The 15891-nt window shown below is 53.0% G+C and overlaps 2 protein-coding genes across 4 annotated transcripts in view; one reads left to right on the top strand and one right to left on the bottom strand.

The window, feature by feature from the left end:
* Positions 1-2689: 2689 nt before the first annotated feature.
* On the bottom strand, positions 2690-13847 carry LOC309871204 (uncharacterized protein; the record flags this gene model as incomplete). Of its 3 annotated transcripts, XR_014315076.1 has the most annotated exons (5): positions 2690-2851; positions 3750-3895; positions 5480-5612; positions 7373-7509; positions 13675-13847. XR_014315076.1 is itself a non-coding variant. In XM_082743978.1 (3 exons), the coding sequence occupies 3 exons, from the start codon at positions 13845-13847 to the stop codon at positions 5551-5553; spliced, it is 372 nt and encodes a 123-aa protein (XP_082600104.1). In that variant the 3' UTR covers positions 4994-5550. The 3 variants fall into 3 exon arrangements, 1 of the variants encoding a protein (XP_082600104.1); XR_014315077.1 differs by lacking the exon at positions 3750-3895; XM_082743978.1 differs by lacking the exons at positions 2690-2851; positions 3750-3895 and having other exon boundaries at positions 4994-5612.
* Positions 13848-13987: 140 nt separating this feature from the next.
* The window catches only part of TET3 (tet methylcytosine dioxygenase 3), a 99592-nt gene continuing 97688 nt past the window's right edge, over positions 13988-15891 (top strand). The window contains exon 1 of the mRNA XM_082743955.1: positions 13988-14296. Coding sequence (XP_082600081.1) covers positions 13994-14296 — 303 coding nt within the window. The 5' untranslated portion in view covers positions 13988-13993. The remainder of the gene's footprint in view (positions 14297-15891) is intronic.

The following is a 15891-nucleotide window of genomic DNA, read 5'->3' as shown; positions in this document are numbered from 1 at the left end:
TCTGGGGGCGGGGAGGGCAACGAGGCAGATGAGGAATGCTCAAAGGCTTTAAATAGAGCCCTTGGGGCCCTCTGCTGTGCAAGGCAATGACAGGCCGGCCAGGCTCTGATGTTCACCCTGTGTACTACCAGCTTCCCCTTAGCACCTCGGCGTGGACTGAGTCTGTGAGGCCAGAGCCAGGATGCCTGGGTCTGGAAAGAGCCTCTGAGGTCCCCCCGGGAGACCTGGCAAAGGGGCTGATACAGGACTTGTGTTCAGAAGGTGAAGGGCTTGGAAGCGCAAGCAAGCAGGCATTCACTGCAGCTTCCTTCCCGCCTGGCGGCTGGCTGCGCGCCCTGAACTTGACCTCAGATGACCTGCGTGTTCCCTTCCTGGAAACGGTTCCATGGCCAGAAGCTGTGGAGCTTTGGCTTTGGCTTTGTTTCTCCTTCAGAGCAGAGACTTTGCTGCTGCTGAGACCGGCTCTGCTGTAGAATTCTCCCTGCTACCTGAGCAGGACCTTGCTTTCCTCTCCGTCACCTGCCGGCACGTGTCTGCTGCTCCCAAGCGCCCTCCCTGCCTCTTGTCAGCCTGCATGGTTCTCAGTTTTGTATCCGTGACTTTAAGAGTGTGAGATCACCGCATAGATAAGGACAGAGAGACCAAGGGGGAAGTGTAAAATGTTTTCCCCAGGCTGCACAGCGAATGTCTAGTTACTACAGTTACTATGGGCGGAGCCAGGACAGCCCAGGAGCCTGGCTCGGCCAGTGCTCTCTGTCCCCGCTGGGAGCTGCATAACGCTACACTCCTCAAATTCATGAAGGTGGGTGGTGTGCAAATCCAGATTAAAACCCTTGGGTGAAAGTGAGTCTTGTTTCAGGCATTGTTCTTGTTAACAACACCTAATTGGTTGTTTTGTGGACTGGGTCAGCCCAAAAAATAATTCCAAAAATGCTTGGATTTGTCCAGTATTGCTGATTAGTGTTGCCTTAGGAAACTAAATCCAGTATTAGCCCCGGTAAGGGGAAGGAACTGCAACATTTTCTCTTTAGTCAAATGCACAAGGTATACAGGAGACAGAGAGAGAGTATACTTACCAAAGAAAGGGACTAATTTCTAATCAGCATACAAACTAGAATTTGTTAATTCTGAGTAGGCTGCTTTGGTCCAAAGCCTTTTCAGATTTACCTTTGGAGCCAGTTTATGGGTCCCAGTAGAGAGCCAAGCTGTGGTCACCATTCAACAGGAATATGTTGAACATCTGGGTCCCAGGCTGTGTGCAGGGTGCTGGGAATGAGCGGGGTAGGGAGACAGGCACATGCGTGTTCTTCACGAGTGACCTCTTTGCTTAAAAAAAGACAGTCCTATCCATCTTAATCATCAGGTTTGGTTCTGAAAGATATTTTTGACTGTTTTCTAAAATTAAGCTCCTCTTCAAAGGATAGAGAATGAATTCACTGATTGAAACTACCCAGAAAAAAAAAATGTAGCTGAGACAAAGGCAATCTCAAAAGAGGAATTCCCAAGACATTTTAAGCAGTGGCCACGCAGCCTCCCAAGGAGATGGTTAAATAAGAACACGCATTTGGAAGCAGTAGGTATTTAAAATGCAAAGGCACATTTTCATGAGAACAAGGTTTGGGCTTCTGGAAGGCAGCCACCTCTCAAAGCAAGATGACCAAATTGTCTGAACCAACTCAGATCTATTGGCTGCTGTCCACTGGCCATGAGCCCTTAGGCTAAGACCGTCCTGGGCATCCACATCTGACAGCACCTGCCTACCGAATCTCCAAATCAAGTCAAATTACAATACTGACAGAGCTTAGAAACAAACCGGCTTATTTGCATGGGTTCCCATGTTGCCAAGGATATTTCACTGATCAAAGATAATTGTTATCATCGCAGCTTCCAGGTTCTAACAAGGAGCTCATTCTACAGGCTTTCCATTTCATGCAGACCTTTCTTATTTACTCTCTCCAGGAAGCCATACCCCCAACTCTTGCGGTAGGCAACAAATATCCCCATTTTATGGACAGACAAACTGAGGTTTGGTTAGACAGCTTGCCTAAAGCACACAACTACAGAGGGCCAATGCTGGGGCTTGAAACCAGGTCTTGCAGTTCGTCTAGCACCAGGGGCCTAAACTTCTGCCAAAACGTGAGATGGCTTCATCAAAGAGAGGTTCCCAGCCTGGTTGCATGTTAGACCACACCCAAGTGTGGTTAGATGTTGCCAAGCACATGAGGCTTGGGGCCCCCACCCCGATCCATTCAACCAGAATCTCTGGGTGTGGGGCCTGGGCACCAGGATTCCTGGAATTCTCCAGGTGGCTGCAATGTGCAAAGCCACAGTCATTCTGTTAGTAATCAGGATTGGCTTCCTTCTTTCTCAAGGAACTGCTTTCCATTTGTCTTTTTTCAAAAATAATTTTTTAGGGGCGCCTGGGTGACTCAGTTGGTTGAGTGACTGCCTTCGGCTCAGGTCATGATCCCGGACTTCTGGGATCGAGTCCCGTATCGGGCTCCCAGCTCTTTGGAGAGTCTGCTTCTCCCTCCAACCTTCTCTCTCATGCTCTCTCTCACTCATTCTCTCGCAAATAAATAAAATAAAATCTTAAAAAATATAATTATTTCTCCATTATAGCAATAATAGTATTTGTTAAAGTTTTAGAAGAAAGGTATTTGTTTAAGAGATTTTATTTATTTGACAGAGAGAGACACAGGGAGAGAGGGAACACAAGCAGGGGGAGTGGGAGATGGAGAAGCAGGCTTCCCACTGAGCAGGGAGCCCGATGTGGGGCTCGATCCCAGGATCCTGGGATCATGACCTCAGCTGAGGGCAGACGATAAATGACTGAGCCAGCCAGGACCCCCTAGAAGACAGGTATGAAGAGAAAAAAATCATCAAGAGATCCATTGTTATTATTGCGATGTATTCTCTTCCTATCTTTGTGCGTATCTACTTACAAATGTACATGATTTCATATATTTCATAAATGTTTTCCATTGTTGCCACATATTTTTCAAAAACACTATTTTAATATTAAAACAGAAAAGATATTTTTAAGATTTATTTACTTTAGGGGAGGCAGGGACAAAGAGAGCGAGAGTCTTAAGCAGACTCTGAGATCAGGACCTGAGCTGAAACCAAAGGTGTCACTTAACCAACTGTGACACCCAGGCATCCTAAAACATAGATTTTTAAAGATAGGGTCTACAAAATTAATAGTGATTAACATTGAACTACATTTTTTTTTCAGATTTTTCTTTTTGCCCATTTGTATTCCCATATGTTGGGAAAGAGAATTGTTACAGTCTTTGCAAAATTGAGTATTTTTATTTTATAATCTACCAGTTTGCTATGATTATTAATGAGGTTGGACTTTTTATATTTTTATTGGTCATTTGTATTCCTTCTTTTGTGAATGTTCACATCGTTGGCCTCCCCCCTTCACTTTGGATATTCATGTTTTTTCTTACACATTAAGAATACTAAGTATAGGGGTGCCTGTGTGGCTCAATGGGTTAAAGCCTCTGCCTTTGGCTCAGGTCATGATCCCAGGGTGCCAGGGTGCCAGGGTGCCAGGGTCCCAGGGTCCTAGGATCAAGGGTCCTGAGATCGAGCCCCACATCGGGCTCTCTGCTCAGCAGGGAGCCTGTTTCCCTTCCTCTCTCTGCCTGCCTCTCTGCCTACTTGTAATCTCTCTCTGTCAAATAAACAAATAAAATCTTAAAAAAAAAAAAAAAAAAGAATACTAAGTATAGGGGTACCTGTGTGGCTCTGTCAGTTAAGCATCTGCCTTCAGCTCAGGTCATGATCCCAGGGTCCTGGGACTGAATCCCCCATCGGGCTCCCTGTGAGCAGGGAGCCTGCTTCTTCCTTTCCCTCTGCCTGCTGCTCCCCCTGCTTGTGCTCTCTGTCAAGTAAATAAATAATGTCTTAAAAAAAAAGAATACTAAGTATATATAACACTTTTCCTGTTCATTTGTTTTGGAAATATTTTCCCTAAATTTAGCATTTAATTTGGGTTGTTGATGTACAGAAGAGTCTATTGATTTTGTGCACAGAAATACCTTTAGACTACCTGATCAGTTAAACAGTTACCAACAGTCTCTTCTACAGGTCTCAGTGAATAACTGTGTGATTACATAGGAGCAATTTTTCTGATTAAGCAGGATTTTATTGGTCTGGACTAAGAAACAGTTCATCTCTTACAGGAACCTGACTTGAAATGATCAAAACTAGAATACTTTTTACTTTTTACTTTACAAGGAAATACACATTCCTTGACCTGCCCTACCTGATACATGATAATGTGAAAAACACATTGGTAAGCCCCACCTTTGTAGGACAAAACATTTAAAAGCAAACAATATGGCATAGCCTCTCTCATAAAAGACTTCCCCACCCTAAAATTAACAAAGCCCATTTTCTCTCCGATTTTTTTTCAGAAATAGGGTAGGCTGTAGGAAGGTTCCACTGGGCCTTAGGTGGAGACTGACTTTCAGCCCCAAATTCCTGGGTCATAGGCCTTGGGAACAGACTCTAACCCTGCCGCAGGGCTGCTTCAGAATGTAGCATTTGGTATATACATATGCTAAGAAATGATATGTTGTTTCTCTGACATTCAAATTTAACTGGATGTCCTGTGCACAGACCCTGCATCTCAGGTATATCACGTAAGGAATTTGCCTGCCTGCCTCCAAGGAGGCTTTTATGGCCAAGGGGCAGCTTCCTCCCTGGGCCCTGGGGATATTTTCCAAAAATCCCACAGCTTCGACTTTTCTACACCCATCGGGCCCTGTGGGTTGCTTCCAACTTTCTGTGTGTTGTTGTTCTTCTCCCTTCTTTTTCTAGCAGCTGTGAGGTTCTTCTGGGGCTTCCATCACCGCCTCACTCACGTGCCCTTTGCCCACTGCCCCTTCCTGTTTGAGGCGCTAATCTGTATGTTCGCTGTGGCTCTTTCTGCCTTCACACCCCTTTTCTGTCTGAAAGGCTTTGGTTCAGCATAAATAATTATAGTTTTCCAAAAGTTGGATGTTCAAATTTGTGCTTTATTGTGGTTTGGAATGGCCAATGACAGGCGGATGTGGGTCATGGCCTAGTCCTGTCTTCAGGAGGACAACCGAAAGAATGGCAAGGAGAGGGAGGCATTAGCTCATACCCACCCCTTCCCTGGCTTAGCAGATAAATACTGCCATGTTGGCAATACAGACTCCCTCCCCAGGAACGCTGCCAGAGTGACCTCGAATGACTCCGTCCATCAGTGCAGGTGTTCCCAAGAGCGCCTCTCCTGCTCCACGGGGAAGCACTGCGGCTTTTTCATCTCTAGCCCGTTAATCCCTGAAGACTTTGCAAGCAGAACTTCTCCATTTGTAGGGTGCCCAGGAATCACCTAGAAGGCTCGTTGGAATGCAGAGCCTGACTCAGAAGCTCCAGGGCCTCCTGAGAGCAGACTCTCAGGAGGAGTCTGCAGCTGCTGCGGGCCCACCTGTCACACCTGGAGAGCCTAGACTTTGAAACTTCTCCTGATAGGCTGCAGGATGGTCCAGGCTCCCCGTCTTTTCAAGTCTAGGGCTCTGGTGAGACTGTTAGGCCCAGGAGGTCTGAATCAACGGCGGTGGGATCCATGTCTGTGAGAAAGGAGGCCTCGAGGTGAGGGCAAGGAGGGGAGTGGGAGTGAGACCTGGGTAGCTGCCTGGAGGCCGAGAGAGGGGACAAGTTCAGGACAGGTTAGAGTGGAGGTGGCAGGCGCTAGGGCTGCTTGAATATGTAGGGAAGGACGCATTTGGAAGACTGTCATCATCAGCTGGGGAGGCTGTTGGGGGGCTTCTTTATACTCGGGGGCAAGTCCCATCCTGGGCACCTGGACATCATCACCTTCCTTCTCCTAGGTAATACATAATATCCTCCCTAACGATTATATACATTTTAACTCTGGTTGTCATGGCTACATGTGGTTAAAAAATTGTAAGGCCCTTTCTCTGTGAATGGGGAAGAGGAACCAGGGGATGGCACGGGATGAAAGGAGGGAACCACCTGAGTGCCTACTATACACCAAGGTCCGAGACAGGACATTGTCATACCATGGTTCCTTTGATCCTCTGCAAAGGACTCTGCAAAGGAGGTAATATAAGTAGCATTTGGACAGATGGGAAGGAGGCTGGGGGGAGAGGAATTACCTCACCCACAGTCACAAGCCAGTGCACAGCAGAGCTGGAAATGGAGCCCAGGCACCCAGAGGGAGTATGTCAGTGTTTGGGGAAACGGGAGGTGTGGGGGGAGGGGCGCACCATGGCCAAGTGGATTGGTAGGGGCTCTGAGGATGGGTTTGCCAGCATTGCACAGTTCCTGCAAATGGGGCACGCATAAAGTATATGGGGCCAGGGAACCTTGAGAATGAAAGGGGTTGATGTCAAGTTCAGGTCTCAGATGGGACAAGCTCCTGCTCTGCAGAGATGGAACGGGAGCAGCATATAGAAACAAGGCAATGGGACAAACTGGGTGAAGTTGAAGCCATCTTGTAGGGATGCTCAACTCTTCTAAGAAGGCTTTGCAGTGCTCTGGCTGGATTCTTAAGATGTGTAGCTCAGGAATTTCATGATTTCATAGTACACGTATTTTCTGTGCTTTCCTCTCCCCAATTCTCAACCCCCCCCCTTTTTTTTTTTAAACAAAATCCTTTTAGAAAGGCTAACCTTGCTCTTCCAAAAACTTCCTTCATACGTCCTCACGTCATTGGTCCCTACCCTGTTGACGTGACTCTGTAAATCTCTCTCCAGTACTTTTCTCCACCCCCACCTCACAACCCAACAGGAGGCCACCATGATTTTGTTCTCACCTGGGTTCCTGCAGCAGCCTTCCTGCTGGGTGCTCTGCCTTCATGTTGAGATTCTACCACATCCCCCGTAGGGCAATCCTGAGTGAGATGTGCTCTCTTCCCACAGCACAGTTCACAGGACGGACCCAGGCACTCTAACAATGTGCTGGGAAGGTTCAGTTTCGAGAGACCATCAAAGGCTTCCTGGAGTGTCACCCAAGTTTAGCCAGGAAGGATGAGTGGGAGTGAATGGTGAGAAGGCAGGAAATGCTTCTGCCATGGCTCTGCTGCTTTAGAACTTTCCTTTAGCAGGTGGGTCCCTGGTGATAGAGATACCCTGAGTCCTTTCCACTGCTGGATTCTTTCTCAATTTAACATCAATCTACTGAGTTTGCCCCACTGCCACTTATCTCTTCCACTATGCTTCCCTCTGCTCAGATTTCCTTGTCCCTGGTCTAAGTCTCAGAATCCTCTCTAGTGGAAGGAATGACAACCCAATAGAATGGGAATCTCAGATTCTCATCCCCAGGAGGCAGAAGCACTCGTGAAATGGGCAGAACTGATTGCACTTACACACCCCTCGAATATCCATATCCGCTATTCCCTGTGTGTTATTAGTGCTGTTAACCAAATGTTTGCTTCTCCTTGCAGGCACTTGGGAGCATTGCATGCACAGTTCTTCCTGGCCACTCTGCGACTTGCTTTGGCCACTAAAACGAGAGCAGAAATGATGTGAATTGCTTCCAGGTAAACACTTTGGAAATTAGTGCTTGATCTGCCCCATCCTCATTTCCTGCCTTCAGGGTCGAGGGGGCGACATGTCCAGTTGCAGCTGCCTGAGTCCCCGAGTGGCTATGGGAAACATGGCTCCTATTGGCCCCCAGTGGACATATTTCATGATTGACACATGGGGCTTGTTATTATCATGAAACCTAATGGATCCTGACTGTTACATCGGGTCAAACCAAGACTTGGGTGTGGGGTTACCAAGGCCTTTATAACCTGTTTGGTATTCAGCAGCCTGTGAATCGGAGTCCATCAAAGTTCCCACCCTCCTGCCCAGCCCCCTTAGGCTGGAAGATTTCCAGGTTATTTCATCTTTTTCCTACTATGGTGGGGATCTCGCATTCTCCTTGCTAGTTATACAGTCTATTTGATTCAGCCTAAATTCAAAAATAAGACAGGAAAGCATTTGCTGAGTTACTCAGAAAACATAGTCTAGATATGCTACACACATCACACTAACCAATGCATGACCAAAAGGAATCTACGGACACATCTGTCTCTTCCTAGGAGCAAAATGCCGGCTTTTGCCCCATATCAGCTCTGGCCCTGATAGGTGAATTACAGAGGTCCTGGATTGTAGGCCCAGTTGTGCCACCTGGTACTGAATGACCTTGGACAAATTACCTCTCTGAGTCCCTGTTCCTTTATCTGTGAGATGGTGATAATAAGAATAAAAGCTATGTCACAGAAAGAAAAGGAAAGTAACACTTGCACTTGGTGTATTCGCCACTCTGCAGACAGAATGATAATATATGTGGAAGCGCTTTGAAACGGGAAAACTCTACGAAAACAGCCGAAAACAGCTGGTAATATTTTTAACCAGTACAGGACCAAAGAAGAAACACATCCCCAACCAAATAAACCCCCCATGCCTTCAGGTGGGGACCTGGCTGTATGTTCACATTTCTGCAAAACGTTCCATAGTGCAAAGCTCCTTCAGACAGGACAAATTGCATCTTAGCTAAAGAGAAGGAGCAGGGCCAAGCATCTCAGAGGTTAGTCACACGCGATCATTCACAGGTTCCGCAAGCAAGCGGCAGTGTTCATTCCATGAAGTGACTTCCAGAAGAACCACGCCGGCACATCAAACCCAACTCCCTGTGCTCTTCTCCGCATGCTGAATCCACTGCCCTTCTTCAGTGGAGCGGGAAGTCTTCACGATTTCCCAGCCCCACATCCGTCCCCAGTCGGGGAAACGCCCCCTGCCAACCCTGCAGAGCTCGCAGTCCACTGGGCTTGTTTCCTTCGCGACGGGATTTCCCTTTCTAACCCTTGGGGCAGCTGCGGCAGCCAGGTCCTGACCTCACCGGAGCCCTGGCCTAAAAAGGGCTCAGTCTTCGGTCGCTGGGGGGTGGGGCTAACCACCCTGCTTAATTAAAAGGAGCCTCTCCCAGTCTACTTCCTCTAAGCGCCTGGGGCCTGATTCTGGCCGCCGCCTGGGTGCTGATCTGGTTTCTCAACCGCTGGCTTCGGGCGAGTCCAGTGCTCCTCCAACTCCAGCGTGCATCACCCAAAGGCTTGTTAAAACACAGCGCTGGGCCCGCACCTGCAGTTTCTGCTTCAGTAGGTTTAGGTGGGGCCGGAGAGCTTGCATTTCTAACAAGTTCCCAGGTGTGGTGATGCTGCGTCTGGGGACCACAGTTAGCAAACCACTGCCTCTAGCTTAATGCCGCCTCCAGGGCAGAGAGCTTCGCTGGGCACCTCAGGCTGCTCTGCTGCCCTGAGTGTGAGGAAGGAGTAACCCGACAGCACAGGAGGCTGCAGAGCCGAGAAGGCCCGCTAGAAAAAAGACAAAGCAAACTCTCGGAAGCCTGTGGGTCTTCGATGTCACTGGGATATGTCATTGATCAGGTTCTACTGACCTCATTTCTTCATTCAACACATATTGATCCAGTGCTAAGTGTACAGTTACAAAGGTGAAAAGACAAGGTCCCAGCCCTCCAGGAGCCCAGAGTAACTGGGAGGGAAATGTACCAACAATTACAATGCTGATAAGATAAGTGTTGCAAAGGGAGGGAGCCTCAAACTTCTTGGTGGGGGGGGTGGTAGGTGGGGCTCTGGAATCCCGGGAGCTGGAAAAAGTTTCATAGAAGAACTGGCATTTATGCTGAGACTTGCAGGACGAGTGGGAATTTGGCAGGTAGAAGGAGTAGCTGGGGCGGGGTGTGTGGGGCGGGTGAAGTGGTAAGGGGTTTCCCTAGGCACATGAAATGAGCAAATGAGAAGGGCAGAGTTCCGGAGGGAGAAGCAGTTGGGAAAACACAGGCAGGTGTCCGTCTGGGCCCGGTTCCCCTCCCACCTCCCTGGCTGCTCCTTGTTAGTCTCTGTGGTTGGCCCCTTGTCAGGCCCGTTTCTCTGGAGCCCTTTCCTTTCACTCTCCGTGTCCGCTACCGTGAGCCCCTCCACACCTGAGGTCTCACACTGTGCTCAGCAATGAGGCTCACGTGTGTGTTTCCAGCTCCACATGGATGGCTCCATGCACGTCTCCTGCCACACTCTGCTTGGTGAATGGCACCGGCATCCACCTAGCTAGCTAAGCCCCAGGGTTTTGTGAAACAACCCCTGCTCCCATAGATGGCTGGTGGAGAGTACTTTCACACAGTAAATTGCTCAGAATATGGGAGGAAAGATGCCAGGCTCAAATTCTGAACCTACCATTTGCTAGCTGAGTGACCTTGGGCAAGTTACTTAATCTCTCTGTTCCTTTATCTGTAAAATGAGTTTCATGATAGTACCTGGTTCACAAGGTTGTTCTACAGGTGAGACAATAACTGTTCTCATTTATTATGCCCTATGAAGAAAAAAAGAAGTAACTGATTTCAAGTAATGCTGTCTAGAATGCCCTAGGCCAACTACTTGGATTCTCTCAGAGTTGGTGAGTACCTTGTCCAAGGTCACTCTGCTAGCAAATGACACAGCTGGGTCTGGAACCCAGAATTCGCTGTTCCTAAGCCACCTGCTTCGCCCCATTGTCACGCTATCTGGAGATTGTGAAACAAATAGGGAAATGCTTATGGTATAAAGTTAAGTGAAAAGAAGGCAGCAAATTGCGTAATCAGAGCGTGTACAACCACGTTATTAAAAAAAAAAAAGGAACTAATCTACAAATAGAAAAGGCTAGAAGGAAATGTAGCACATAGTTAAATGGGGTTGTATTTGGGTGATGTTTGTCTTCAAATTCTCTGTATATTCTACATTTTCTTTTACATAATTTTCATTAAAATGAATTATTGAAAACATTAAACATTTATTACAGTGACAACAATTTCAAGTCCACAGCCTGTTCTCATGTTTGATTGAAAATTATACTCTCAAAGTATCTCTTCTAGACTTACTTCCCTGAACAGAAACTCTTTAGTCCTCTCAAGCACCCGGGTAGGAAGTAAGTACCGCAGCCATGTTCCTACCCACCCACAGCTGACAACCCTGGCCGCTGCAGCAGGCTGTCAAAAAAAGGCCTTCGAGGAGGGAAGTTCCAGGCAGAACCCCGGCTTCTCCTACCGCCTAGGGCTTTCTGGACAGCGCTACTTGAGATCAGTTACTTTTTTTGTTTCTTCTAAATAGCCGGCCGAATGCTCTTTTTCCAGTTCTGGCTGAGTTGTTAGCTTCAGCCGGGCGGGGATGCCTGCCAGGTACCTGGCTCCCTGAGCACCGCCCAAACTGGTCAGGCCAGTCCGCCCCGTGGTTGTTTCTGCCAGGACTTGCCCGCGCGCGAGCGTGTGTGTGTGTGTGTGTGTGTATGTGTGTGTGTGTGTGTGTGTGTGTGTGTGTGTGTGTTAGAGACCCACCCTTCTCCCCAGCAACCCAGGTAGGTGGAAGGCAGCTACGGGCACTCGCCTAGCAGTCAGGCCAGATGGGTGGAGCAGAATTAATTTAACCTGGAATTTCAACTTGGCCTGCACAACAGGTGAGGGAAAAAAAGCAGCAGAGAGAACGGGCAGTTTGGCAACTTGGAAATATTCTTGTGCCGTGCTCCGTGTCCTCTGCCTGGAAAACAGCCCAGGGTGACTTTTCAAAGTGTGTGCACCGGCTAATGGGGCTTGGTTGTGCCACGGCCCCCGCGGAGGCTCTCCGAGCCCCTCCTGAACGCTGTCCTCCCCCGTTACCCTCCGCGACGCGCCCGTTCCCCCTCCTCTGGGAGGCAGGGCGGGGGTATCGGGTTAGTCTTTGTTTTCGACGCGAAAGAGCCGAGTGCGGCGCGGGGGAGGCTCGCGATGGCGGGGCCCTGGGGTCCGCCTGAGTACGGCGCTCGGCCGTGACCCCTGCGAGGGTGCCCCGCGGCCGGCCCGCAGCCTCTGCCCCCGGGTACCCCCTCCTTGCCGGCCAGGCTGACTCGGTACGCAAACGCGCGATGTCCCCCATTGTCCTGCCTCGGAATGAGCGAGCGGCAGCCGGGAGAGGGGGGTCAGTCAGGCCCGGAGCTCAGGACTCCCGGGGCTCCGGGGCCGTCCCGGACCGCTCGGGCCCATAGGGAGCGGCAGGAAGTGGGGACACCGGGGCCGGCTCCGCCGAGGGCCTAGGCTGGGAGGTCCGCGTGCCCCACCCCGCGCGGCCCGCCTCGCCTGCCCGGGCTGCAGAAGCGCCGGAGGGCGGGGGCCGCCAGCCCCAAGGTGGCAGCCGGGTCCTGGGAGGGCCGACGCGGGGGTGGGGAGGTGCTGCAGGTGCAAAGGCGCGGCGGCGGAGCCGGGCCCTGCGGCCGCGGGCTCTCCGCTCGGTCCCCTCCCCCCTCCGAGGGAACTCCCCCCCCACTCCAGCCATCGCGCAGCCCCGGGCCCGGCGGAGGGGGCGGCGGGGCCGGCGGGGCCGGCGGGGCTCGGCCGGGCCGCACGTGCGCGCCCTCCCGGGCGGGGGAGTCCCCGGGCGAGCACGTGCCGCGGCGCGCGGGGGGCGGGGAGTCCCGCGGACGCCTTCATTGCTGCTGCTGCTGCCGCCGCGGCCGCCGCTGCCTCTTCCTTCCTCCTGCGCCGTCCCCTCCTCGGCCCGGGCGGGGGGCTCCGCGCGCCGAGCTCGGCCCGGCCAGGCGCTCCGTGAGGCGGGCGCCCCAGGCGGCGGCGGCGGCCGCGACGGTGGTGGCGGCGGCAGCGCGGGCCGGGAAACTTTGCCCCTTTGTGCGCTCCGCCCCGGAGGCGGCGGGCAGGTCGGTGCAGTCGGTGCCTTTCCGGCTCCGGGGTGGGGGAGGGGCGGCGGGGAGGCGTGGGGGGCCCGGCCCGGGGAGGGGGGAGGGGACGGCCCGGGGGCCTGCCTGGGGGGGGGCCCGCTACTTTGTTGCGGGGGACGGGGCGGCGGTGCTACGGGTCACAGTGTAGCGGAGCCGGGCGGGGGCGGCGGGGCGGGGCGGGGGCTGCGGAGCCGCCGGAGCCGAGCGGCCGAGGCCCCAGAACAAAGGAGCCCGAGCGGCGGCGCGCGCGCGGCCCGGCCCGAGCTGGAGCGCGCCCCCCTCCCCGCGCCCCCTCGGCGGAGCGGGCCTCCCTCCCGGGTCTGGCCGACCGGCGGGGGAGGGGGGCGCGGCGGGGCGGCCGGCGCGGGCTACCCCGGGCGCGCCCCCATCCAGGCCGCTTCCGTGCTGGGGGCGCTCGGGCAGCCCCGCCGAGTGAAGCTCTCAGCAAACTTTATTTTGAAAGCCCTGCTCCCTCGGGGAGGGCCCAGCGACCTCCAGTGAAGGGTGTGTGTGTGGGAATTTTGGTGAAACTCTCCGAAGCCCGGGGGTGGGGGGAGAGGACAACTTTCTTAGAAATCTCACCTTGATTACCCCCTTACATTCGTCGGGCAGGTTCCCTCAGCACCCCCATCGGGCGCAAGGCCTCCTCCCGCAGGCGGGGAGCGGGTGCCGGTGCGCCCTGCCAGAGGTTCTGGGCAGGACTTCATGTGAGCAAGCCCTTTCTCTTCCCCCATTTTCTCTTCTTCCAGAAGCAGGAAGAGGTAACATGTGAAAGTTGTCCCTGAGCCTCGAGTGATGCGCTTCCCCTTTCTGTCTCTTTTTTAGGCAACGCTGTCTTCTTCTCCATCATCCTGCCCCCCCCCCCCCCAGGACAAATACCAGGAGAACCTCCTCAACCTGCCCAGCCCCCACCACACACCCACCTGCTCACCTCATGCCTGGGTCCAGGGTGGGTGAGGGTGAAGAGCCCGCCCAGCCAAGATGATCCCTTCTCTGGGGACCGCTGCTGGTGTCCTGCCCCAGATCCCGGGCTCCAGCAGATGGGAGAGTGGCCCCCGGCTGAGCCCGGCCAGAGTGCTGCAGAGGAGGTGAAGAGGCGCCCATTCTGGATACTGGAGTTACTTGCCTTCACCCTTGTGCACTCTTGACTGTCTTAGGAGAGAAAGAGCTGGTGGAGGGCCTTGGCGGGCAGGCAGGACGCTGGACCGCGGCCCTTCTCTGGCACCTATGCCCCTGCCCCTGGCAGCACTATGAGCCAATTTCAGGTGCCCCTGGCGGTCCAGCCGGAACTGCCAGGCCTTTATGACTTCCCTCAGGGCCAGGTGATGGTAGGGGGTTTCCAGGGGCCTGGGCTCCCCATGGCTGGGAGCGAGCCCCAGCTCCGAGGGGGTGGAGATGGGCGAAAGAAACGAAAACGGTGTGGTACCTGTGAGCCCTGCCGGCGGCTGGAGAACTGCGGGGCCTGCACCAGCTGCACCAACCGCCGCACGCACCAGATCTGCAAACTGCGCAAGTGTGAGGTGCTGAAGAAGAAGGTGGGGCTTCTCAAGGAGGTAAGTGGGCCCTTGCTCGCCGCCCTGCCCTTACCACCGACCGCTGTTTTCCCAGGGGCTTGTCGGACACCGTTCAGCCCGTGCTTCCGTTCTCATCCTTTCCGTCTAACTCTGGATGGGGCCGTGGGCCCGAGCGGGCTTGTGCTTCTTTGCCGGGCTGATGGTTTGAAAGCGAGAGGAACCAGGGAGTGGGGGCTCCGGCCAGCACTCTCATCTCTGATGTTTGCATTTGATGCAGGACACATCCAGCCTTATTTCTAGAAGTTTTTTTGTCCTGCTTGAAGCCTCAGGTGTACTTCAGGGTCACACCAATGCTTGAGTGACATGGGGAGTGTTGGTGTCAGGTAAGGGGTAGAGACTGAGGGATTTGGAAAGAAAGATTTGGGGTGATAGGGTGGTTTTATGCTGCCCTGATGGAATGGGATGGCCCCATCATTCTTCTCAGAAAGACAGCAAGAGCGCCAGCTGGAACTGGAAATTTAATGACAACCCATGATTTGGGTTCCCCTGCTGGACTGAAGTACTTCTGGAGGTCAAAGACTTTTCTTTATCTCTTGTGTTCTCAGGACCCGGCCCCGTTCCTTGACATGTAGTCGGCACTCGGAGACTAATGGAATGAATGAGTGAATGAATAAATGATGTACTTTTGAGACCCTGTCAAGCCCAGGAAAGAGTACTCCCTTTATCTGGAATAGGGGGATGGAGGAAAGGAGGAGCGGGGATGAGATGAAAGGGGAAAGTGGAGAGGTAGTGACCCTGCACTAGCCATCTTTCCCTTCTAGTTGGGTGGCGGGCTGCCAGCACGAGGTTGGTGGCAGCCTCGATAGCGGAGAGTTGGCAGGAGTAGTGATGAGCAAAGTTGAGCAGCTTGGGAGGAGCGGTGGAGCGGCTGAGGTCGCTCTAGGCAGCGGAACTGGCGCTGGACAGAGCCGGCGGCCTGCGCTGTCTGCGGGGCTCCTCCGCTCAGCCACTGATTTGTCCGAGGGCTCAGACAACTCGGGCCCCCTCTCGGGGCCTGTCTTCTCCCTGGGGAAATGGAGGGGTTGCGCTTGATGGCCTTTGAAGCCCTTTCCAGCTGGGCTGGGAGCAGCCGCGCTTCTGAGGGCTAGGGCACCTGTGGCTTCTACGGGCTGGCGGCTGGTGCTCGGGATTTCCCTGACCGCTGAGCGCCCAGCTGTGCCGTGAGCTTGATGGGGCTGTGGTCCCGTGGCTGGATAGGAAGCTCCAAGTGTCGGGGGCAGGGAAGTGGGTGTCGCTGGGATGTTTTTTGCTCTTTTCACCTTCTGTCCACTCCCTGTGGAAGCTGCCTGTCACGACCCAGGACCACAGGCTCTGTGCTTGACTTCCCTGGTCTCTGGTTAAAGCAGGCAGCTCCCCACTCCAGCCTGGGAGACCACGTCCACCCCCTGTATGTTGCTGGTGCCTTGGGGAGTTGGCATCCTGCTGGTGTGGGGCCCTGTGGGTCCCTTTCTGAAAGCGGGGAGAAGAGCAGGGGTAGGCTTCACTGCTTGGCAAGAGATCTGCTGTTCTGGTGTAAGGAAGACCTGCTCAGTCTACTTTGAAAGCTTGGTTCCCTTGGTTGCTTCCTTCAAGCG

Source organism: Mustela nivalis (assembly GCF_964662115.1).
Source record: "Mustela nivalis genome assembly, chromosome: 8".
NCBI lineage: Eukaryota > Metazoa > Chordata > Mammalia > Carnivora > Mustelidae > Mustela > Mustela nivalis.
Note: the sequence above shows the minus strand (reverse complement) of the source record. Positions and strands in the feature narration are given on the sequence as shown.